Below are 25,346 nucleotides of genomic sequence, written 5' to 3'. Positions count from 1 at the left end.
GTATAAATTTACCAAAATTCATCAAATTATACATTTAAAATTGGCGAATTTTATTGTATGTAAACTATATACAAATAAAACTGAGGTTTTTTTAAGCCTTTAAGCTGTGCATTAATGATTAAGCACTTTACTGTATGCATAAGTTCCCTTAATAAAAAAATAAGTTGTCAATGAGGGACAGTTATACCTTTGAACACATACATTACAGAGAAGTCTAGTAGTTAAGATGGGCTAAGATATGCTGTGGTTACAAACAATGCAAAACAACACAAGAAAACACAAGTTTACACCTTTCCACTCACTGAAGGAGACAGAAAACACATTGCTCCTCAGGAACACAACTTCTTTGCCACCACATTTCTCCAAAGCGGGGAAAGGAGGACTGCCTTCTCTGAGGCTCTCTTAGGATCTCCAAAAGTAGGAAAGTGATCAGTTGTCTACCACACTAAGAGCTGACCTATTCACAGAAGGTTGAAACAACATTCTTTCAACTAAATGTTTTTAGTCCTCGACCTTGCTTATTTCCTAGGCGCTATGCTAGGCTCTAGCGATACAGAATTCAGTCTGTTATCCCAAGAAATTTGTTGTCTGAAACAGTGGTCCTCAACCCTACCAATGACCTATTTTTATATTTTCTAACACATTATTTCATCAGCTACAATGCATAGATAATATAACTTACTTATACAAATAATTTCCCAAGAACACCAAATTATAATATAAAATAAATAAAAAGAAAGGATTTCATAATGATTCCATTTGTTTTTCGATATGTAAATACCTGAGCTTGAAAACACAAGAAAATAAAATAGGCAGAAAGATGTTCCGTGGAATCTGACTGATTCAGATTCGTGAACAATGCAAGAGTTGCAAACGAAGCAGGTGTGTCATACCAGACACTAGTATTGGCATTAGCGACCTGGTTTTCTGAAATAGTGAACACTTTTTGGCGAGTTTCTGAACAACAACAACAAAAAGATTAATATCCCTCAATTTATAAGGCAATTATATTCATTGAAAATTTGTTGTATACTAAGACCGTGAAAAACATGTTTTCACATCCCTGTATCTCCAATACAAATGCCAGTAATGTCCCCCAGATCATTTTGGCAACCAAAAATGTCCTTTTTTAGTGATAACATACCAAATGAAAACCATTAGTCTAGCATTCTTTTAACGGGTTCAAAACCTGTTGTTCATGTTAAAAAGAAGCCAATAATGTGGTTCCTGTTAGGAAATGGTGCAGAAGAAGTAGCACGGCAGTGAGGAATTCCAGGCAACACCTTACTCTGAAGGTCTTTGACTCTGTGATTGGAAAAGTTCAGAGAGACCTGGAAGGTGCTAAGAAGTTTCAGCTGGTGCCATAGAGTGTGATGCTCAGAAAGTTTCTTGATAGACATGGCTATGAGATATCAGAGGTCTGGCTCTCCTTTTTCTCCACTGGAACAAGCCCCCTTCTGGCTGGGCCACAATCATTGGGACCGTGCTAGGGCATTTGGCTTCCAAGTAGAGGTATCTAATCTGGCATAGCATAAATTTCAGAAAAGAATAACTGAAAGGAAGTGGAGAGATCTCCTCAGAAGAGAGGCAGATTTCAGTTACATGAAGAGAAGACATTTCCCTAAAATGTGGGATTTTCCCAGGCCTGCATGGTATGGAATGGTTATGGCAAGAAAGAAATAAAGGCAGAATCAGAAGTGGTGGTAATATTACCACTCATTATTTATGCCAAATGGATTCTGAGAAAAAGTCATGTAAACATGGCATTTCAATAATAATTTACTATTGACATTTCAAACCACCTTCTAAGAGGTGTAGGGATTTGAGATAAACTGAAGCCTTTTAGGAAAAAGGGCAATGTGCAAGCCTGGTGTCTTCAGGAAAGAGCTACTGCCCGCACCCTCCCTATGCTTATATCACTGTCATTCTGTGTACATCATACAATCTTCATGACATACACAGGAGATCCACAATGGTCTTGAGAGTGTTATACCAGCAGACACACTGCCAACTTGGACTGAGAAGGACAGAGAGGGGACAAAATGAAAGAAAGAGGTTGAACTCCCAAAATTCTCTAGGCAGAAAACAGGTTGATCAAACTACTCAGCTGCAAACATGTACTACCCTTCACAAAAGTAGAGGGGTGACTCCAAGGGCAGAAACACTAGTCTGGGGGCAGAGCCTCAAACTACAGAGGATTATTCCCAGACCTTGAAAGCCAATGTTGTTTGCCTGGCTGCATTTTGAAAATCCAAAATCAAGAAGGGATTTGGAAAATCCATTCTGGAATTGCTTGGAACTGGTGACTCCTTTATCCCTTCAATTTTATCCCTTTTTCGTTGGAATGTCTATAACTGTTATCCTATGCCTATTCCACGATTGTATTTTGGGGAGCAGATAACTTGTGATTTTCACAGATTTATAGATGGAGAGGAATTGTGCCCGGAATTGATTATACACAGAGCCTCACTAATACTGAATTTGGGTGACTTAGGTGATGATATTTGTAATTTTTGAACTGATAAGATTTAGATGAGTGAACGCTGAAATGAGTTGAGATTTGGGGGGAAATTGGAATGAAGTGAATGTTTTTTTCCCATAGGACAGATGTGAATCTTTGGGGACCAGTAAGCAGACTATGGTAGGTGTAATAATGTCTTCCACCCATTTGCTGAGATACCCATTTCCCGAGATACCCATTTCCCAATCTCCAAAACCAGTCAATATGTTATCTTATATGGCAAAAAGAACTTTGCAGGTGTGATTAAGCTAAGGATCTAGATTTAGGAAGATTTTCCTGGATACCCAGGTGGACTCAGTATAATCACAAGATTCTTATAAGAGGGTGGTAGGAGGGTCAGAGTCAGAGAAGGAGATGCAGTAGAAGTAGAGGTCAGAGTGATGTGACCATGACCCAAGGAGTGTGGGCAGCCTCTAGAAGCTGGAAATAGTAAGGAATGAATTCTCCTGTAAGGTATCTGGAAGGAAGGCAGCTCTGTCACACCTTGATCTTAGCCCCATAAGACCCATTTCAGACTTATGACATCCAGAACTGTAAAATAATAAATTTATACTATTTTAAGGTACCACATTTTTTGTAATTTTCTAGGGCAGCAAATAGGCAATTAATACAGACATGTATTTGTGTGCATTGTAGTCGGTGAATTGAAAAACTGTCTTGCCACCAAAGCAAGCAGGTACCAAAAGAAACTGGTAAAGTTGTTGAAGGTCTACAGCCCCATTTATAACCACATCACACCACACTGACTGGGAGTTAGTCCTGGAATCTAGATGTAAAGTTTTTGAAGGTCTACAGCCCCATTTATAATCACATCACACCACATTGACTGGGAGTTAGTCCTGGAATCTAGATTTCGTACCAGAGAACTTGATTAGTGAAATACTTTTCTCTGCTATCATCCTTCTTTCTCAAATGAAAGTCTGTGGAAGTGACAAAACTCTCATGCCTTCTCTGAGGTTCGAACTCAGGACCTTCAGATTATGAGACTGATGCACTGCCTACTGCGCTAAGAAGGCACTCCCCTCAGGGTTTTTCAGCAGAACTACTGACTTTAACCCTCTCCAGCCTAGGGGACATTTCTAAGAAGCTAGATTTTTACAATCGAGTACAAAATAAGAGTATCATATGTTTACTGCTGCTCCGAGTATGTCACAATAATTGGTCAAAATCATTTCAGTTTTTATCCTTGATTAAATAAACATGCAACACACTGGATTTTTTCCACTATGTGGTAAACACCACTTACTGCTGGGAGACATTAGACTTAATTAAGTTTCACACTGCCCCACATTACAATGACATGTGTAGAAGGTGACATACGGATACAAGGGGCCTGAGCTGAGTCCACAGGTATGAAGGTTTCCACACTTCACCGATGTCGGTCGCAGAAAGCTGTTTAGCTCTGATGACAGCCGAGCTGTGGTCTCTTTACCCGACTCTGAAGCTTCCCTGCCTGCCAATGTTCCCCTTACAATTGATATTCCGGACCTTGACATCTGAAGGCCGCTCTATCCCGGCTAGAAGTAAATAGAGGCGAGATAAGGCAGAAGAGATGAGGTGAGATGATTGAGAATGGAGAATGAATATACTGGATTTCAAGGTAAAACAATCACGAAAAATAGAAAATGTCCTTATTTTAAAATTGTAGGATTGGAGTGTCAATCTTCCATGTGTCATCTATTAATTTAGGGGGAAAAAGTTCACTTGGTTTTTTTGCGAATAAGTTACTTAATTTTAAAAGCTTTATTATCTGTAAAATGGGATAAGATCTCACAGTATCGTTAAAAAGACTGAACACAGCCCAAAAGGTGTTCAATGAATAAGTGACACAAATAATGATAGTAAACTTTAAGTGCTTATTATAGACAAGATACTCTTTTAAGCAGCTTACATGTATTGGCTTAAAAATAAGGAGATAAATCTCTCATTTCTTTAGGTAAGTTTTATTGTCCCCATTTTACATAAGAAGAAAGTGAGACCCGCTTAAGCTTTAAGTGACTTGCCAATGGGCCTATGGCTATTAAGTGGAGCCGCCGGGATTTGAAAAAGTGGAACTGAGGCTCACTCAAAGGAGGCAGAATCTTATGGATCAGGCGGGACTGAGTGAGAGGATGAGCGGTCTGGAAGCCGAGACCTGGGAGAAAGGACCCAAGGGACCCGCCCAGATCGCGTTGGTGGGGTTGGAGAGGGCAGGACACGTTCTCTCCGGGCCCGCAGAGGATGAAATGCTCCGCACCAAATGCAAACTGATTACCGCCCTGAACTTCGTAAATTAAGACCACGAACACATTCAGGAAAAAAAGTAGGTCTGTTTGCAAAGTTGTTTCCTTCCACGACTTTCACAAGAAGTCACACACAAACCAGGACTCGAGTTCCGGGTGAGAGGGAAGGGGAGCTCCTCTGTTTTCTGGTTGCGGACATTAAAAATGACTTTCCGCTGCCGACCCCCAAACGCAGCTGACAAACGGGCGACTCTTGATCTCAGCGTCCTTAGAGTTCCAATGCTGCGTTGGCGGTGCTGATTTCTAATCATTTTCCCGAGGACTGATTCTCTTCCCGTTTGATGGATATTGCTCATTGGCTGCCTCTCCCTTTACCCTCGGGTACCAGAAACAGCACAAAAGGCAAACGTAGGTCTCCCAGTTCAGGACAAAGGGCCGGGACTAGGAACCTATTTGAGGATTTTGTTGGTGGTTGGGATGGCAGAATTGTCTGTGGGGGAAAAAAAATGCTCTAGAAAAAATTACGCGCGCAACAGTCTTGTGCGTTCTAAACCATTAAGAGGAGTTTGAAGGTAGCAGGCATGTGGTAGCGTGGCCGAGCGGTCTAAGGCGCTGGATTAAGGCTCCAGTCTCTTCGGGGGCGTGGGTTCGAATCCCACCGCTGCCAACTTTATTGTTATGCCCACTCGATCGGATCAATCTCTGTAGCGATTGCTTGAGGCTGGGAGAGCATTTTCCCAACTAAGGGGCGCAACAGGTGTTTATCTCTGTACCAGTACTCTGAGACCAATTATAGTCCTCAGGAAAAAAAAAATAGTCTGACTGCCAATTATTTATATCTAAGAACAGGATTTCGCGACCATGGGGAAATTCCTTTTTAATGTTTTTTAAATGTTTGTACAGAAAGAAGTAAAACTTTCACATGGCTCAAAATTACAAAAATGTAAGAGTACTTATACAGTGAAAGTCTACCCTCACCTCACCTCTTTCCACCCCGGCACCCGATCCTGGCTCCTTGAGAAAACATATTAGAGGCTGGAGTTACCTTCAAGGTATGCTTTTTGCATATACAAGCCAAAAGAAACCCGTTATTTTCCTCCTATTTTATACTTTCCGAACCTATGCTACCACGCCTTGCCTTTATCACGTCATGTGTGTTGCAGTGGTTTCCGTGTCAACACAGAAAGAGCTTTTCTTTTTCTTTTGTCTCACTAGTATTCCATTTATGGATATATCTTCATTTATTTCACCAGCCACATTTAACAATATAAACAATGTTGCAGTAAGTTATAGCCACATTCCATAAGTGTGTGGGATTAGAGAACTTTCTAAAAGTTCAGTTGCTAAATCAAATCATATGTGTGATGGTCATTTTGGTTCCCTAAATGCTACTAATTTATCCTCCTATAGCGCTGGGGAAGGGCTTGTTTCCTTGACACCCTGACCAGCACAGAACGTTGTAATAATGACAATTAGCCACTTAGCTCCAATTAAGCCCCAGACACTGTCATAAATTCTTTAACTATATTAAGTCATCTAATATTCTCGATAGTATATAAGGAAGTTCATATTATTCCATTTTACTGAAAAGGAAACTGGTTATAACCAGTTAATCCCTTGCTTGTATGTGGAGGAAGCAGGATGTTAATGCCTATGGTAGACTGAAAAACGGCCCCCCAAAAGTTATCTCCATTGTAATTCCTGGAAGCTGTAAATATTACTTTATATGGCAAAAAAACTGAGGAGTCTTTGCAGAAGAGATTAAGTTAAAGGTCTTGAGATGGGGAATTTATCCTGGATTATCCAGATAAACCTCGAATGCTGTCACAAATGTCCTTATAAGAAAGGCATAGGGAGATTACAGAGAGACAGAAGAGGAGAAGGCAATGTGAGTACAGAGGCAGAGATAGGAGTGATGGGACTACAAGCCAAGGAATGCTGGCAGGCACCAGAAGCTGGAAGAGGCAAGGACAGATTCTCCCCTACAGCCTCAATAGGGAGTATGACCCTGTCAACACCTTTCCACCCAGTGATAGTGACTTTGGACTTCTAGCCTCCAGAATTGTGAGAAAATAAATTTCAGTTGTTTTAAGCCACTGAGCTTGTTGTAATTTGTTACAGAAGCTACAGGAACCTAATACAATGTATTTAAGTGCTAATAGGCAACTCTACCACAAACAATTGTTTCTGTTTGTTTGCCAATCTGATAAATAAAAAATATTATTTCATTGTAGTTCTGTAGTTTCATTTTGGATGTCTCTAGGAAACTCCACGAACTAGAACAGAAGAAAAGACGATTAGGAGAGACTCCCACGCCTTTAACTACTTGCTCTTGGCTGGAAGAACTGTCCTCTGGTAAGCTATTTCCTCGAAGTGGGAATTTTCCCCAAGCTTTTGAGGAAGAGCCTGTTTACTAGTTATTTGCCTCCCCGAGCGAGCCGGGATGGTGGCAGTGGGATCCGAACCGGCGTTTCTAAAGAAATTGGAGACTTATTTCGCATCCTAGAAGACTCCCACACTACCTCCAAAGGAAGGGGCTTTTAATTAAACGTTTTTCTCGTTTCCAAAAGATATGAAGAAAGTTCTGCAGTCTGTCTGTATCTTTAAATGCACTGTACTTTTCCTGCTTTCTTTGTACAAAATAGGAGCTTCCATTCCTACCCCTAGGAATATCCGAGTCCCATTTGCGAGCATCACCTGCTGGATCCTACCGACAGCTCCCGCGTAACGAGCACTCCTCCACCCTCACGCGGCTATTGCCCCTCTGTCCGTCAAGTAGGGACCCTGGAGACCTGAGTTTCGCCTCCTCTTCTGTCTCTTTATGATACCCAGTGTAAAGGCAGCCAAAGAACAAAATCCGTTAAACTCTGGGGGCAGGAGAGGAGATCATTTCTTGAGAAAATGATTAAAAATCACCACGGCGGACACGGTGCCAGGACAGTGACTAGCTGAGGTGACGAGTCTTTGGTCCCTTGTCAATTGCGTCAGGAGATAGACAGCGGGAAGTTATTTTTAACGCCTGCAACTAGAAGTCAGAGGAGCTCCCACCCCATCTTCCCAACCTCCCCACCAGGAATTGGAGTGAAACTGAAGTCGTGGGTGTGTGTGTGAGTGTGACAGAGAGAGAGAGACAGAGACAGAGAGAGACAGATAGATAGACAGACAGACAGACAGACAGAGCGACTAAAAGTTCAGGACAGGGGCTCCGTTTGCGTTTGATGCGGATCTACACGTCCTCCCGGGCCCTGAGAGGGTATGATCCTGCCGGCTCCAACACCACCAACGCGGTCTGGGCGGGTCCTCGTGTCTCCCCTCCCCTGTCCGGGCCTACCTGCTCTCCTCGCCTCAGTCGTCTCAGTCCCTGCCTGTCCTAGGGGCCCCGGGGCCCTCAGACACCTCGACTCCCACGGCCCTTCCCCGACCCTACGCGGGGCCTTCTGGGGGCGCGCAGCCGCGATCAGGTGGGCCGCCCGCGGGCCCGGCTCTCTGCACGTCCCCAGGGACGATGCGATCCCCGAGGGGAAAAGGGCGGGTCACCGCGGGGTGCACAGACCAGGTTAGGGGGGAGAAGGCTTTACTTTCTTTGCCAGTTGATGACATTGCACTCGAAATCAGGCCTTGGTTGAGCAGGAGTGGGCAAAGCGGTGGTTCACTGGAACCGTAAGGCTCCTCACCTTAGAAGGATTGTACCTGGACCCTGGGAACATCTGTAGCCACCCGGGGCCCACTCCGCCTCTTTTTCCCCAAAAGTCTCTCATCTGTGGTTGTCTGATCAGAGTGTTTACCGCGCCGTTGACCTTGGTGTTGTGGGATTTTAAGAGAGCGATCTGCCTGACTCTAGCCGAAGTCTACACACCCAGCCCTCCTCTTGTCCGCTCCCTACCCCTCCCCTCCAAATCTCTGCTTGCAAAGTGCAAGGGATGTGTAAGGACACTATATGCCCTAACCCGGCAGTCTAAGAGGCTTTCAGTGGAGTTCCTTTTTTAGAGATCCTCACTTAGTACATTCGAGTGAAGAATCTAAGTTACCAAAGACGAGGTGCATTACCAGCAAAGTTTGCTTTTAGAACATTTGGAAAGAGTGGGTAGCCTCGACGTTTACTGATGGTTATCCTTGGACAAATTGGAGTGTTATTGGTCCTAACACGCAAGCTACCTGAAACTTTTCCCGCTTGTATTAGCTCCGCCGCGCATCGAAGTAAGCAAAACGTCTTCTTGGAGTTTGCCATTTTCTCAGGGTAAACTGCTCTGAATCGTAGAGACTATGTCAAACATATTTAATCTAACAGTAAGGACAGGTTTATTATAGTCGCACGTGTGCAGGTGGGCTCCATGGCTTAGTTGGTTAAAGCGCCTGTCTTGTAAACAGGAGATCCTGGGTTCGAATCCCAGTGGGGCCTTCGCTTTTCCTCTTTCTGGAAAACCACAATCTCTTCATTACCCCCCATTACTCCTAATTCCCTGCTGTATTCAGTGTTATTGTAAATTCTGATCCAATCACTTATATAAGCAGTTGTGATTGCAAAATTCTCATTCTCAAAGAAAAACTGCTGGGTCTTTTTATGTTCAAAGTGATCACAACTGTAAGAGAGGAAACAGAGAGAAGGAAAATGGATTCTTGATGGCCCTGAGAGCTGGGAGGCCCAGAAGTCAGTAACTTTCTTTGTGACCTCTTTGCTAAAGCTCTTCCCCGTCCTCTCTTTTTTTGTGGGGGTGGGGCTTTTTCTGAACGCCAGTTTAATTTATTAGTGATTCTAGAGAATCCAGCATTATGTTATCTGTTTTACACATGATTTTCCGAATATTACTACATTATAAAACAGTAATTTATATTTGCTTATACGTTCTCAGTCTTCAAGGAAGGGTTTCGGTCCCAAGGAAATAAATAAATTGGCCCCACTGGAAACTGAACCTTAGTTCTGCAATTTAAAAAACAGAATGATCCTATAATGCAATGATTCCCAAGCTTAGTGTGCATTTAAATCGCCTGGGGAACTAGTGAACATACAGTTTCTTGGGATTCATCCCCAGAGGTTTTAATTCTGGTTTGGTGAAGGGCCCAGAAATGTGTATTTTTAACAAGCACTCCAAGTAATTTTGAAGCAAATGAATCACCTTTGCAAAACTCTGGCTTAAAATATTGCACACACAGCTGAACTGAAAATGAGGCCCACCTGTGACATTAGCGCTTTTGTACTGATCCATGAACATCCACTTACACTCTAATCAAGGTAGCATTATTGGAATTCCACTATATTTCAGATGATTCCAGACACACTCTCATTTAACCAACCCAACAATCTGTCAAATGTGTGTTATAATCAGCTCTTTGAAGAAGAGGAAACAGGCTCAATAATGTTCACGGTAACATAGTTAGCAAGTGACAGAGTTCAATTTCAAACCATGTCTGTCTGACTTTGGGACCCATGCTTCTCTCATGACATCTGTATTGTATTTGATTAAAGTCAAGAATGAAATGTTTGGCCACTGAGCTAAACCAAATTAAGTGACTTAGACTGATCTCAAACCTTGTCCTATGGGTTAGGGAGCCTGAGACAACTTTCTGTTTTCTGTGAAAAATACCAGCCCAGTGAACAGTTGTTTACCTCACTTAACTCATGGGGGAGGAAAATATAAAATAAAACCTCAGGAATCTATGTAGGAGGTTTTCCATGAAGAATGAACAGGCCATGTGAACAAACTGAATTAAGTTTCTCCATTTCCTAAGCTCTATCTATCTGCTTTTGCCTTGGACATGCTCTCTTCATCCCCTCATTCTTTCTTTTTTTGTTGTTTTTTAATTATTTTTTATTTTTATTTTTTGTGAGGATGCTAACATCCATGCTAATCCTCCCCATTTTTTTCCCCCCCAAAGCCCCAGTAGATAGCTGTACGTCATAGTTGCACATCCTTCTAGTTGCTATATGTGGGACACGGCCTCAGCATGGCCGGACAAGCGGTGCGTTGGTGAGTGCCCAGGATCCGAATCCGGGCCACCAGTAGCAGAGTGCGCGTACTTATCCGCTAAGCCATGGGGCCGGCCCTCATTCTTTCAATTTAAACATAGTGTATTCATCAGCTGGGGCTGCCATAACAAAATACCACAGACTAGGTGGCTTAAACAACAGAAGTTTATTTTCTTATAGTTCTGGAGTCTAGAAGTCAAAGATCAAGGTGCCATCAGAGTTGGTTTTAGGTGAGACCTCTCTTCTTGCCTTGTAGACAGCCACCTTATCTCTGTGGCCTCACAAGGCCTTTGCCCTGTGCGCATGAGGAAGGAGAGGGAGAGCACTAGCTCTGCTGTGCCCTCTTCTTATAAAGACACCAGTCTTATTGGATTAGGGGCCCACCTTTATGATCTCATTTAACCTTAATTACCTGTTTAAAGTCTCTATCTCAAAATATAGTCACATGGCCAGTTAGGGCTTCAACATATGAATTTTGGGGGACACAATTCAGTCCATAACAAGTAGGAGAGGGAGGATTGTATGCCTTAGTTCTGAGTAACAACTTAGTCATGACAGCATCTAACAACTTCTGAAGAGCAGCTTTTTGGATGTGAAGAGAGTGTTAAGATAAAAGTATTGTCAGACAGTTAAGGAAGGATTTGGTCTTTAAAGTACTTTTTTTTTTCCTTTTTTTTTTTTGCTGAGGAAGATTTGCCCTGAGCTAACATTTGTGCCAATCTTCCTCTGTTTTTCAGTATGTGGGCCACCAGCACAGCATGCTGCTAACAGAGTGGTATAGGTCTGCACCTGGGAACCGAACCCTGGGCCACTGAAGCAGAGCACACTGAACTTAACTACTAGGCCACCGGGCCCGGCCCTTAAAGCACTTTTTAAATTGCTTCTTTAGTTCTACCTTGTTCTGAGGAGTGACCTGCTCTGAGACAGTCTTCATGTGATGGAGATGAGTAGAAATTGTACTAGCATTTATAAGAAACAAAAGGAGGATCTTAGTTTGATTAGCACGTGCTTATGCCAGTTGAAAAAGAGGACATAAACCTTGTCCCCAAGGAGTTTTCAATATGGTTGAAAAAAACAAATAAGCACAAACCCCAAACACTACAGACATAAGAAAACCAATGTTCACTCGTGACATTTGCAAAGCATTCACTTGGTGTTTGAACTCTGGAAATATGTAAAGCTTGGACAAATTACTTACCTTTTTTAAGCTTCAAGTTCCTCCACTATAAAATGAGGGGAATAAAAGTACCCACCTCAAGGAGTTGTTAGGAGCATTAAATGAGACAATTCATGTAAAGTGTCTAGGATGTATTAAGCTACTATTAACATCATTAACATTATTAACACAATATTTTTTGGCTTTCTAAAAATTACTGGGGTAAATCCTGCTCTCCCTTGTTATTAAGCTGGGATTAATGAGTGGAAGAACTGATGCAATCTATAATCATAACCAAAACTGTAAATAAAACACGAATACTGTTTCTCCAGGGAAATTGATTCTCCAGTGACAGCCCCACAGGATCACTGCCACACCAGGTGAGAACTGATTTTATCTACCTTTGAGTCAGACTTGGAATCAGGAGAGGCTAACCTCGGCCTCCAGAATTACATTCACCCAATCTGCCACATCAAGACCTTTGGTGACTCTTATTGAAGCCCTGGCCTGATTGCACCTGCCTCCCTCTCTCAGGACTTTTGGAATCCAACCCTTTTGCAACCTTTTTCCTAACCAAGCTTCTATAACTAAAGACACTTGCTTAATACAAGTTCAAACGAGAAGAGGTATGTTCTGGTGATGTCTCTTTCTATTCACACCAGCCTAGAAGGCATTGGGCTTTGTTTGGTTTTATTGTGTTTTGAAACAGAAAATGAAGGTTCTGAGTTTTGGACAAGATCAGGCAGGGTAAGATGTCTCCATGAACTAAATGAATTCTCTTTATGTCAGACCAATGGCTGTCACTTGTTCACCTCTATCTCAGAATTATGTCCAAAAGATCCAGTTACCTAGGAGACAGGAGGGAATGAGAGAGCAGGTCAAGTCATTAAAAATCAATTCTCTAAAAGCCAATACTCTGAAGATAGATTTGAAGATCAAACAATGTAAACAATGACTAGTAAGCCAAAACATTGAGGATTTTTGGGGGGCAGTGGGATCTTGTTTTACTTTTATCCTCAGTCAATTTATATGCAAATGCATTAACTTTCTGGCAGATGTAGTCTATTATCTTCTCTGTCTTTGGAAACATATTCTCTGGCCACTGCCTCTGCATCTGTTATCTGTCCTGGTCCCTACCTTTGGTGGTTAAACAGCTGCAACAAACCATCCTAGTCATGGATTCAGGAAATTGTATGATATTTTCTGAATGAGTAGTCAGTTAAATTGACCTAGAGGTGTCTGGGAGAAGCAAGAATTCATCCTTTGGTGAATGGACCCTCCAGGCCATGTGTTATAGGTCAAGCTTTAAATTTATCTTTTTTGAAAGGTGTTCTTTTTTGATTAAATCATATTTTCCTGTCAATCCTCACATGTATGCCCCTTTCTGTTAATTGAATTTCTATTCTCTTTGCACCTCGGATGAAAACTTGAACGTTTTTTTCAACTCCTTCCTCTTTCTTACACCCATACCTTGCTCTTCATTTCCACTGCCGCTATCCTAGCTAATGTTCTCCGCCTCTCCCTTAGACTCTTGCAGTAGCCTTCCAGCTGACCTCCTAACTTCCAGTCTCTTCCTTAAGCCCTCATTATGTGGCCATAATAAATGTTCTGAAGTGTAGCTCCAATCATTTCACACCCCTTCTGAAAAAAATCTTCATTGGATCAGTCCCCTTAACCTAGTATTAAAGATTTTCTGTATCCTGGATCCAAGTTATTTTTACAACCTGGTTTTGCGCTGTACCACTTTATGCACCCTATACTGTGATAATTGATAATGTGTGATTTTCATCTTTTCAAACAATGCATATCCCTCTAATGCCCTTTACCATCATTTATAAATATTAAGATCCCTTCCATTCCTTCTTATTTAATTTTCATTTATATTAAAGACATATATGTTCAAAGTTAAAAAAAAAATACTATGAGCTTGCAATGAAAAACAGCAGTTCCCTTCCTCATCATTCCTCTCTCTCAATACCTGTTCTCCTGAGGTAACAAATTTTTAATAATTTCAGTGTTTTCTTCTATTTACTCATATTTCTTAGTAGCAAACTTTTATTCTATTTGGGTTTTTTAGTTTTAAATATTATTTATTTATTACTTACTATAAAAAATGAAAACTTTTAACTCATATAACAAAGAGAGAGTGAAAGCAAGAGCAAGTGAAAAAGAGAGAGATCTATGCCTCATCCTCCAAATACTCTTATTTCACACTTCTGGTTAGATCAGCATTGAGGGTTTACACTTTCGTGATTGTGTAAACATTATTCACAGTGAAACCATGTAATGAAATATGGCTACCTAAAAATCTCCTCTCAGTTCTGTCGCTCTAGGTGTGACAAATGGTACCAATTTCTTTCTTTCTTTTCTTTTTTTTTTTTTTTTTGAGATGACTCCTAGTGTCTGTTCAATCCTTGTTGTTCTCTAGCAGGCTCCTGAGACCTCCCTTCACCATTGTTATGGAAGTTCCCTTCATCCTCTTGTGTGGGTTCCCTGTTTCCTGGATGTCTCTCTTTTTTTTTTTTTTTCCTTACTTTTTTGTTAGTTTGTTTACTTTTTTTGTTTTGTTTTGTTTTTAGTCTTTTACTCCCTTCTTTTGGTGGCACACACCTCCAGTAATTTCCTAAGAAATAAAATTTGGGGGATTGTACATGCCTTAAAATATCATATTCTAACTTCACACTTGATTGGTTGTGGATAGAATTCTAGGATAGAAATCATTTCCTTCAGAATTTTAAATCATTACTCGTTACCTTCTCACTTCCACCATTGCTGTTAGGAAGTCCAGTACCATTTCGATTTATTTTACTTTATACGCATATTTTTTTTCTCCTTCTGGAAGTCTTCGAGATCTTCTCATCCTGATTAACTGAAATTAATGAATAATGCAACCAGATGTGGATCTTTTTCCTTTCAATGTCTGGATATCTGGCTACTCATGTCCTTTATATATATAAATTCCTTTGATAACTTCCTCCCCTATATTTTCTTTATTCTTTCTTGCCATCAGATCTAATCAGATCTGAACTTTGATGAGGGAGGAGGAACACTTATTTTCTAATCCCCATTTTTATGGAATGAAAGAATTTCTATTATATTTTTCAGGCAGGAAATGTATGGGAAGCATGTTTCCAGTTTATCTCAACTCTCCCATTCATAGTTTTAAGAAAGAAAAAAGAATTTATCAGATCGGTAAGTTCGACAAATGGAACAGAGCATGCTTGACTCAACCACTCTCACTCTCTAGTTGAGTCTAATCTATCTTCAGGATTCATCCTGCTCTGCTTCTCCACACCCTGAACTACAGGCACAGATTCATTATGTGATAGTGTGTGTGTGTGTGTGTGTGTGTGTGTGTGTGTGTGTGTTGGGGATGTGGCCGTCCAATTACGCCAATGACTGATGGGTAAGTCCTCTCAGGGATGGAGAAAAAGAAAGATGATTTGATTGCATGAGTAAAACCATGATCTCCAAACAGCTCTAACAACAATAATGCAAATATTTTTATCTCTGTCTCTCTGTCATCTATGTCGATTTTTCATTTTGTTCTAAATTCAGGAAGAGAAGACAGAGTGTTATTGATTAACTCCTCTAAAATCTGACAAGTCTCCTGGTCTGATCCTTTAATTTTTTTTTATCTATTTTATTCCATTTTTATCTCTTTTTGTTCTACTTTCTAAGACTTTTCCACAACCTTTCAGCCCTTTTATTTAATCTTTTCTTTATGTCATATTCTCAATTTTCAACTACTATTTCATGTTCTCAAAATATGCCCCCAAGTTTTTAGTGATCCTGTTCATGTCTCAAGGTTACAATATCTTCTTTATGTTACCTGAGGTCTTCTCCTTCCTGTGTTGTCTCTGTTATATTCGAGTTCTTTTTTTTTTTTAAATCATATACTTTTTTGTCTATTACAGTTAGAAGCTTTCCTTAGGAGTTTGGTTATCCTGGCCCATTCATATTTAAAAATGAGACACCACAATGCTACTAGGTAGCTTCGTGTGACTGTATAGAGCTTAGTGATGGGTGGGTTTCACTATAAGGGTGATCAAGCATGGATGTAGCTTTTCACTTTTAAATCTTCATTTCAAAATGTAGGTCTTTTCTAGGACTGTTTCTCAAATGACAAATCTTCCAAATTCCTGTTTGGGCTGTAAAGGCATGGCTGCCAATGTTCTGATCATTGAGAGAGGTTGAGAGTCTCACAAATCAATAAACAGAATGCCATTTAATTGTTCATTTTCATTCTGTTCCCTCACTGCTGTTCTCAGTTTTGCCTGGCATCCCAAGGTCTAGGAGGCCTTTAGTTCACCCCCACAGAGGAGTAAACCTACTGCCTTCTGCCAGGGCAGGAGAGGAGCAGTCACCTCGTAGCATTGAAGAACCTGGAGATCTGAGGATCTAACCGTTCTTAATACAGTCTCTGGGACAATCCCCTTGTTATCAATTCCATGCCACACCCACCAATTTCAGGGTATCTGGTTCCTCCACTGCCTATACCTCTTTGGGTTTCTCCTGTATGAATATACTTGCTTGTTGACTCCCTCCATTACTGTCTAAAGTTTCTGTTTTCTCAGGTCTTTTAAGACAATTACCACCCAACTATATGCTTTCTTGCTTCCAAAATATTGTTGACATTGTTTTTCTGCCATCATCCCCCTTCTCGTCCTAATTTCCTTTGTGAGTTTATACCCTTTTTAATTCTTTTACTGCCATGTTGGTAGGTAGAGACAAATGCATGTGTTGTATATGCTGTGTTTAACCTGAAATCCATATCTAATATTCAAGGTCTAGTTCAACAGCACTCACCTTCATGGCACCACTATCTCCTTGATTCCCATCTACAAATAATTTCTTCCACCTCCAAATTCTCTTTGTCCTTTACTCATACATCTAGGATGGCACTTAGCACATTTCTAGTCACTCTTAGTTATTTATGCACATGTAGAGAGGTATTGGGGTATAGTCTTCTTGGAACAGAGGATAGGTCTGTTGGTTTTCCTGCTCTCAGTGCCTAATACAGTGCCCTCTGCTTGGGAGGCATCAAAGTAATGTTAATTTAATGAGTGAATAGATAAATGACTCAGTAAATGAATCGACCAATATATTCTCTGAATTTAAATATTAAGACTATATTCTATCTTTGGGAATTGTAGGTATGTTAATTTTCTTCAGTACACATTTCATCTTATGAAATATTTGTCTCCATAATTAATTTGTTGGGTCTTTAAAGGAAGGAGCCATGTATTTTATTTCTTTTATATCATTTTTTGCAGTTATTACCTTGTTCTTCAGATACAAAGTACTCAGTCATTAATTTTTTCCAGGTGGAGGTAGAGGAGACGTAAGGCAAATTTGGGTCTCCCATTTACAGGGTGATCTTGGGGGACACCCATGCCACCTGGAAATTGGGTTTGGAGACATTAGGCTACTCTTGGTGAGTAGATGAAGCCTTATGGTTTAGAAAGAAAATGAAATGACCTATGAACTTCTATCCATTCTTCTCATTCTCATTTTCTTCTCTAAACAGACCACTGAAAGTTTTGCTTGTTTGTTTAGGCAGTCCACAATTATTGAGCTCTTATTGCAATATATTTTTGCTTCTACTCAATCACATCCAGAACTCCTCTACTTCAGGATTTATGCTGTACCCTCTGACTGAAATGCTGTTTCCCCAAATTCCCCATGACACTTTCCTTCCCTCTATTCAGGTCTCTACTCAAAATGTCACTATATCAGTAAGGGCTTCTTTAATCTCCCTACATAAAATAACAAATCCCTTCAGCATGCCTTATCTCGCCTTATGCTGCATTATTTTTCTCTAGTACTTATCACCACATGATCTATTATATAATTATTTACTTATGAGTCTAGTTTCTGTCTCCTTTAACTACAATGTGAGATCTATGAGGACACTATCTATTTTATTCAGGTGTATCTCCAGCATCTAGAATGGTGACTAATACACAGTAGGTGCTCAAATACTTATTAAATTTTCTAAAGTATGAATATTTCTTAATGTATTATCCAAAGGCCACTTGCATCATTTGAAGTACTAGTTGAAAATGCCAATTCCTGGGTCGCACCAAAGGCTTACAGAATCAAAATCTATGAAAATGAGAAACATGAATATGTATTTTGCACTTTTTAACTGAACAGTTACATCACAAAGATGAAATGGCTTAAATAAGTGCATAAAGCCAAAACCCAGTAAGAGCAAAGTAACATAATGAAGGCTAGATGCATGGGTTCATAGGTGACCAAGAAAAAGAAAAGAAAAGAATGAGCAGATTTGAGTAGAATTACTCTGGAGAGTTTCTTAGGTTTGACATAGTTGTCCAAAGTGGCATTAATAAAATAAGACATAAATATTGGCTCAGAGCTAGATAGAGAACCGACCAGCTGGTTAAGTGGTATAGAATTTCTACAGAAAAGCCTCCTCCAGCTCCAAGTACAAGGTAAGAGGCCTAGATCTAGAACAAGTAGAAACCTCTCTCAGTGTACTCATTTTGAGAATTCCTCATTCTAATTGTATTTGTAGGTCAAGTTCATTCATTTAATTATGAATTAGGTCTGTCTCTTGTTTTACATGACATAAGTGTGTGTCACTATTACCTATGTTTCATATAAAATATTCTCCTTCATATACTATAAAGGTAGAATTGGTAACAAAGTCAAGGTTTCTCGTACTTTGAGTTGCTTTTTAAGGAGCAAGGATACTGATCATCATCATCATGTGATGTCACCCATTTAAAACAGTTGTCTTATAATAGGAGTGTAGTCTGTGATTGTGGATATGATCCTTTCCCTTTGAAGCCAGCTGAGCCACATGCAATGATGATCTTGTCCTTATGACCAGCCTGTTCTCATCAATTGATTTAGCTCAAATATTACATAACCCACATATGTCTTCAAGGTCCCTTTACCATATGCGAAGGGAATTCTGACTAATCAACATCATTTAGGTGGGTTATTTTAAAACCAGGTTTTAGTCAACCAACAGAGAAAACAATTAAAACCAGCCAGTAAATTGAAACAAGTCTCTCTCGTAAAGGTAACCATTATGACAAATTCATATCTAATTTCTTAGGTTGAACACTCAGAATTCATTACCACATACAGTCTCCAAATTTCTGCACCAAATTAGCAAAGACCTGTAATGTTTCTTATGCATGACCCATTTCCTCGTGTTTATTTTTTAACTGGCCCTGACAGAGCCTGGTGCAGTCTAACCCTGTTTACCCGATGGAAAGAGAGAGCTGTGAGAACTGGCTTCCTTTTACCCTGCATTCCTCTCATTAAGGAGCTTTTGTAATTTTTTTAATGACATTATTTTTAAAAGTTTTACGTCACAGCGAAATTCAGCAAAAGAACAGAGATTTCTCACATACCCCTTGCCCCCACACATGCATAGCCTCCCTCATTATCAACATCCCTCAACAGAGTGGTACATTTGTTACAATCGGTGAACCCATGTCGACACATCATAATCACCCAAAGTCCGTGGTTTACATTATGCTTCACTCTTGGTGTTGTACATTCTACAGGTTTGAAAAAATGTGTAATGACATGTATACCCCATTATACTATCATACAGAGTAGTTTCACTGCCTTAAAAATTCTCTGTGCTCCACCTATTCATCCCTCCTTCCCCCTTAACCCCTGGCAAGCACTGATCTTTTTACTGTCTTCATAGTTTTACATTTTTCAGAATGTCATATAGTTGGAATCATACAGTATGTAGCCTTTTCAGATTGCGTTCTTTCAGTTAGTAACATGCATTTAAGGTTCTTCCTTGTCTTTTCATGGCTTTATAGCTCACTTCTTTTTAGCACTGAATAATACTCCACGGTGTGGATGTATCACAGTTGATTTATCCATTCACCTACTGAAGGACATCTTGGTTGCTTCCAAGTTTGGGCAGTTATGAATAGAGCAGCTATAAACATCTGTGTGCAGGTTTTTGTGTGAATGTAAGTTTTCAGCTGATCTGGGTAAACGACAAGAAGTGTGATTGCTGGATGGTACGGTAAGAGTATGCTTAGTTTTGTAGGAAAGTGCCAAACTGACTTCCAGAGTGGCTGTGCCATTTTGCATTCCACCAGCAATGAATGAAAGTTTCTGGTGCTCCACATCCTTGCCAGCATTTGGTGTCATTGTTCTGGATTTTGGTCACTCTCATAGGTGTGTAGTGGTATCTCGTTGTTCTAATTTGCATTTCCCTGATGACATATGTCTTAGTTCATTTGGGCTGCTATGACAAAATGCCAGAGACTGGGTGGCTTATAATAACATTTATCTCACAGTTCTGGAGGCTGGGAAGTCCAAGACCATGGCACCGACAGATTCAGTGTCTGGTAAGGTCCCACTTTTTGGTTAATAGATAGCACCTCCTAGCTGTAACCTCACCTGGTGGAAAGGACAAGGAATCTCTGTGGAGTCTCTTTTACAAGATCACCAATCCCATACATGAAGGCTCCACCTTCATGACCTAAGCAACTCCCAAAGGCCCCACCTCCAAATACCATTGCATTGGAAATTAGATTTCAACATATGAATTTAAGGCGACACAAATATTTAGTCTATAGCAACATTTGATGTAAAGCTTATTTTCATATGCTTATTTGCCATCTGTATATCTTCTTTGTTGAAGTGTCTGTTAAGGTCTTTGGACTGTTTTTAAATCTGATTACTTGTTTTCTTATTGATGAATTTTAAGAGTTCTTCGTATATTTTGAATAACAGTCCTTTTCAGATACATCTTTCGCAAATATTTTCTCCCAGCCTGTGGCTTATCTTTTCATTCTCTTGATAGGTAGCATTTTCAAGCAAGGTGGCTTTATTAGACAAAAGAGGAAGTCTGCCTTGGCCAGAATGGGAGTGTGGGTGGTGGAGTACCATGAACACTCTGGATGTCCCATATATCCTCATTTCAATTCTTGGAGTCCCACTCTTTCTTCATTAGTGACCCAACTTACAAGAGATGTGCAGAAAATTTCAACCCACTTTCTGGTACCATGTTCTGTATTAGTCAGAGTCCTTGGTTGTAAACAAAGAAAACAATTCCGATAACTTAAGCAGAAAGAAAATACTGAAAGAGTGGTAGTTCATAGAATCAATGGGAATGGTGAAGAACCAACTTGGCAAACAAACAGAAATGAAGAGAAGAAGGACATAGCCAAGATCTCACTCCAAAAAGAGACTAGGTAGGACACATTCTCTGGTGCTGTCACATGGGATATTAATCAGGAAGGTAGCTGCTCTGAATTTCCGTCAGTCTCTTTCCCTCTCCTCATTATTTTGCATCATTTTACCAAGACAAATCCTGGGTAGAAGCATCTGACTGACCAAACCTAGGTCACACACTGCCTTAGCTGCAAGGTAGCTATGAGAATACAGTGCCCACCTCCCACTTGTTTCTTTACTCATACAGAAGAGCCATAACAACTCATGTCTACTAACCTATCACAAAGGGCTTTGATTTTTTTAAAAAAATATTTGAAGCCACTTTCGCTACTGAAAGGACTTTTCAAATTTTACTTTATAATATTAATTAATGTTGTTATGATTTCTATTGAGGATTGCCCCTGCTCTCTCCCATAAAAGTGTGTTTTTTCTTAATATCTTCAAAACTTCTGCCAACTCAGGGTTTTTTTAAACACCCTTATCGTCCTTGATTTTAGCAGGTATCTCCCATCAAAATTCCATGAAGCACATGAATGAAAGTTTTCCAGAGGATTTCATTCTCATGGGCTTTACCAAATATCCATGGCTGGATCTTCCCCTCTTCTTTGCCCTCCTGATGTCCTACCTGTTCACACTATTGGGAAACATTGCTATTGTTCTGGTCTCTCAACTAGATTCTCAACTCCAAAGTCCCATGTATTTCTTCCTCACCAGCCTCTCCTTTTTGGACCTCTGTTTCACCACTACGACTGTACCCCAAATGCTGTTCAACTTAGGGGGGCCCAACAAGAACATCACTTATATAGGTTGTGTGGCCCAGGCCTATGTATTTCACTGGCTAGGCTGTACTGAATGTGTTCTGCTTGGTGTCATGGCATTAGACCGTTATGTGGCTGTGTGTAAGCCTCTGAGGTACTCAGTAATCATGGACCACAAGCTCTGCCTGCAGCTCTCCAACACAGCTTGGCTCATCGGTCTAGCCAATTCACTGTTGCAGTCCACACTCACAGTCCAGCTGCCCCTGTGTGGGAACCAGGTACTGGACCACTTCTTTTGTGAGCTGCCTGGTCTTATTAAGATGGCTTGTGTGGAAACCACAGTCAATGAGGTTACTTTAGCAGTGGTGGCCACCTTCCTGATAATGGGTCCCCTCTCCATGATTCTTGTCTCTTACAGCTATATTGCCCAAGCTGTATTTCGAATCCCTTCTGCTGATGGGAGACTTAAGGCCTTCAACACTTGTTCATCACACTTAATGGTGGTATCTTTATTTTACGGCCCTGGCATCTACATCTATATGCAGCCCTCAGGGGATAGCCCTCAAGACCTTACCAAAGTTCTGACGCTGTTTTACTGTGTTATTACTCCTATGGCCAACCCATTCATCTACACTCTGAGGAACAAAGATGTTAAAGGAGCTTTGAGGAGACTCCTGAGGAGGGCTATTTCGTCCAAGAAAATATGAGAAAATGATGCTTTATTCTGAATGGGAAAGCCCAACAATAACCTGAAACATATCCTCCTTTAAATATACATTCCCCCGAAATCATGCTCAAAAGTCAAGAAAAGCTTTATGTGCTGTGTTTATCAACACCACTTTTGATGTCAAATGTGTTGGGTCTTCTTTCCCCACACCAACCAATTCTCTGACACCAACTGGGTTTCTTACAATTCAATTCAGTTCTGACACTAACTACCCAGAGTTAGCATAGACCTCACAGGTTAAGGGTTCAATCCCACAAAACTGTCTCCACTTCAGATGCCAATCACAAGTTCAGGCCACTTGTACTTCTGACCAACCACCTATAAAGTCGAAAGTTCCTACAACTCCCTCCTCAGGTTTGATAATTTTCTAGAACAGCTCACAAAACCCAAAGAAACACTCTACTTGCTTTCACCGGTTTACTATAAAAAATTACAACCCAGGAACAGTGAAACGCAAGAGATGCACAGGGCAAGGTACGGCAGAGAGACTCAGTGGACAGAGCTTCCATTCGCTCTGAGGAAGTGCCACCCTCTCAGCACCTCAGCAACCTGGAAGCTCTCCACACCCCACTGTTGAGGGGTTTTTATGGAGGTTCCATTATAAAAGCAAGATTGATTAAGTCATTGGCCATTAACTCAATCTCCAGCCTCCTCCCCTCCCCAGAGTCAGAGGATGGGGCTGAAAGTTCCAACTGTCTAATCACAGGCTTGGTTCCTCTGGCAGTCAGCCCCCAACCTGAAGCTATCTAAGGGCCCACCAAGAGTCACCTTATTAGGATAAACTCAGGTCTGGTTGAAATGGGCTTGTTATGAATAACAAAAGATGCTCCTAACACCCCTATCACTCAGGAAATTCCAAGGGTTTTAGAAACTCTGTGTCAGGAATGGAGGGCAAAGACCAAATACATACATATTTCTTACTGTTACACCTAAAAGTTAGTTTGAAAATGCTTTGAAACTTTTAGTATACTATCAGTGAAAAATGCCAAGCACAAGTAAATTTCTGAAACAAACATATCTGAAAGGAATTACCTTCAAAAGTGTCTCATTATGTTAGAATTTTAAAAACCTTAAAATACAGTTATCAAAACTGTATGAAATGTTCTTTAAAATATAAAATTATTTTTAGAAGCTCTTACAATTAATTATTTTAAGAATTTATCAAATCAGAGGTATTTCAACAATAGGAAAAAGAAGCACTACTATTAAACAATGTGGATGCTGTAGGATGTTGGTATGGTGAATAATTAATTTCAGTCTATACTTCATACAACAAATTGTTATAGGCTAAACCAGATTTGGCCTAAGAGAACCCATCTTATAACTCTCTATAACTTTTGTTTCTCTTACCTCATAGGGGATGCTTGAGGCTGCACATAGTTTAGATGATTAATAACTACTCTTCAAGAAATATACATGCTCTATAGGTTTTATGACCCACGCTTACATATATACCTCCCAACTGTGATTAGGAGAAAACTTTGTTCTTTTGAGTTCCTTAGGAATGTGACCACCTATGGATGAAAACTCTATACTGGTATCCATCATTGATGACAGCTAAAAGGCCTGGTGTGGCGATTCCCAGTCTGCAATGCCAGATGGTCGACATTCTTGACTCCCTGCTCTATAGCCCACTGCCCCTATATAACTGCTTCAAGATTCTATTCCCTTTTCAGATGGTTCTTTAGGATGCTAGTCTGCCATCTTCCAATCAGCTAGCTCATCATTTAATAAAGTCCTTTCTCTACCACTGTTTTGCCTCTTGACTAATTGGCTTTGTCTTGCAGCAAGCAGATTGAGCCCTTTGTGTGGTAACAAAATTATAACAAATTAAATTTAAATAAAAAAGTGAAAAATTTATGAGCCAGCTCTAATGGCCTAGTGGCTAAAGTTCAGTACACTTCACTTCAGCTTGGGTTTGGTTCCTGGGCACAGGACCACACCACTTGTCTGTCAGTAGCCATGCTGTGGTGGTGGCTCACAAAGAAGAACTAGAAGGCCTTACAAATAGAATATACAACTATGTACTGGGGCTTTGGGGAGAAAAAAAAAAAGGAGAGAGAGAGAGAGGAAGATTGGCAACAGATGTTAGCTCAGGGAGAATCTTTCCCAGCAAAAAAAATAAATAATATTAAACGATGTTCCCCTTTAAACAGAAAAGTTAAAAATTTAAAAAGCTTTTTATTAAAAGTTGAAATATTTTGCTGTCACAGTTGTGGAAGAGTAATACATTTCTGACAACTGAATAAATGGAAAATAAGGCTAAAACAAGATGAATAGAAGGTATAAATATGTGTACAACAAAATAAACATCAAAAGTAAAGTTGTTGTTTTTAAAATATAGCCAATATTATATTTTTTTCTATATGAAATATAGAAAGACTTAACAGATATATATGTATAATACCCTGAAATCACTAACTAAGCAACAGCTAATAAATAAATATACAAATACTTTATATTTGAGGAAGCATGGACAGTATATCATTATGTGACAAAACTCAGTCTTACAAACAAGTTTTTAAAAAATGTAGGCAAGATTCTATACTGACATTGGTTCCTGGCCCCTTCTGCTAATCCAAGCTGGGAAATGTGATAGACATATGAAAGAAGTTAATGGATCTCAGAAACTAGCACTTTAAAAATGTGAGAAATCTTTTGGAATACGGAAATTAGCTGAGTCCTGTTATCTAGAGGAAAACAGCACCCTAAAGAAAGAGGTTTGAGGGCCAAAGCTAGAGGATAAGCTAGGGAAACCTTTCTCGCTCCCATACGACATGAGAGGATCCTTGCCCCCATCACCACCAAGAG

General features: G+C 40.2%; 1 protein-coding gene and 3 non-coding genes across 4 annotated transcripts; 3 read left to right on the top strand and 1 right to left on the bottom strand.

The window, feature by feature from the left end:
- Positions 1-3,464: 3,464 nt before the first annotated feature.
- TRNAM-CAU (transfer RNA methionine (anticodon CAU)) lies at positions 3,465-3,537 on the bottom strand. The gene has a single exon. It is a non-coding gene; the product is annotated as a tRNA-Met (tRNA).
- Positions 3,538-5,328: 1,791 nt separating this feature from the next.
- On the top strand, positions 5,329-5,410 carry TRNAL-AAG (transfer RNA leucine (anticodon AAG)). Its single transcript has one exon. It is a non-coding gene; the product is annotated as a tRNA-Leu (tRNA).
- A 3,658-nt stretch (positions 5,411-9,068) lies between these two features.
- TRNAT-UGU (transfer RNA threonine (anticodon UGU)) lies at positions 9,069-9,142 on the top strand. Its single transcript has one exon. It is a non-coding gene; the product is annotated as a tRNA-Thr (tRNA).
- Positions 9,143-21,570: 12,428 nt separating this feature from the next.
- Positions 21,571-22,515, top strand: LOC101388896 (olfactory receptor 2B11-like). The gene has a single exon (XM_004441801.1). The coding sequence runs from the start codon at positions 21,571-21,573 to the stop codon at positions 22,513-22,515; it is 945 nt and encodes a 314-aa protein (XP_004441858.1).
- The last annotated feature ends 2,831 nt before the right edge of the window (positions 22,516-25,346 follow it).

The sequence above is a fragment of the Ceratotherium simum genome, chromosome 13, assembly GCF_057802395.1.
Source record: "Ceratotherium simum simum isolate JZ-2026a chromosome 13, ASM5780239v1, whole genome shotgun sequence".
In the NCBI taxonomy this organism is placed as follows: domain Eukaryota; kingdom Metazoa; phylum Chordata; class Mammalia; order Perissodactyla; family Rhinocerotidae; genus Ceratotherium; species Ceratotherium simum.
This window is presented reverse-complemented; position numbering and strand designations above follow the sequence as displayed.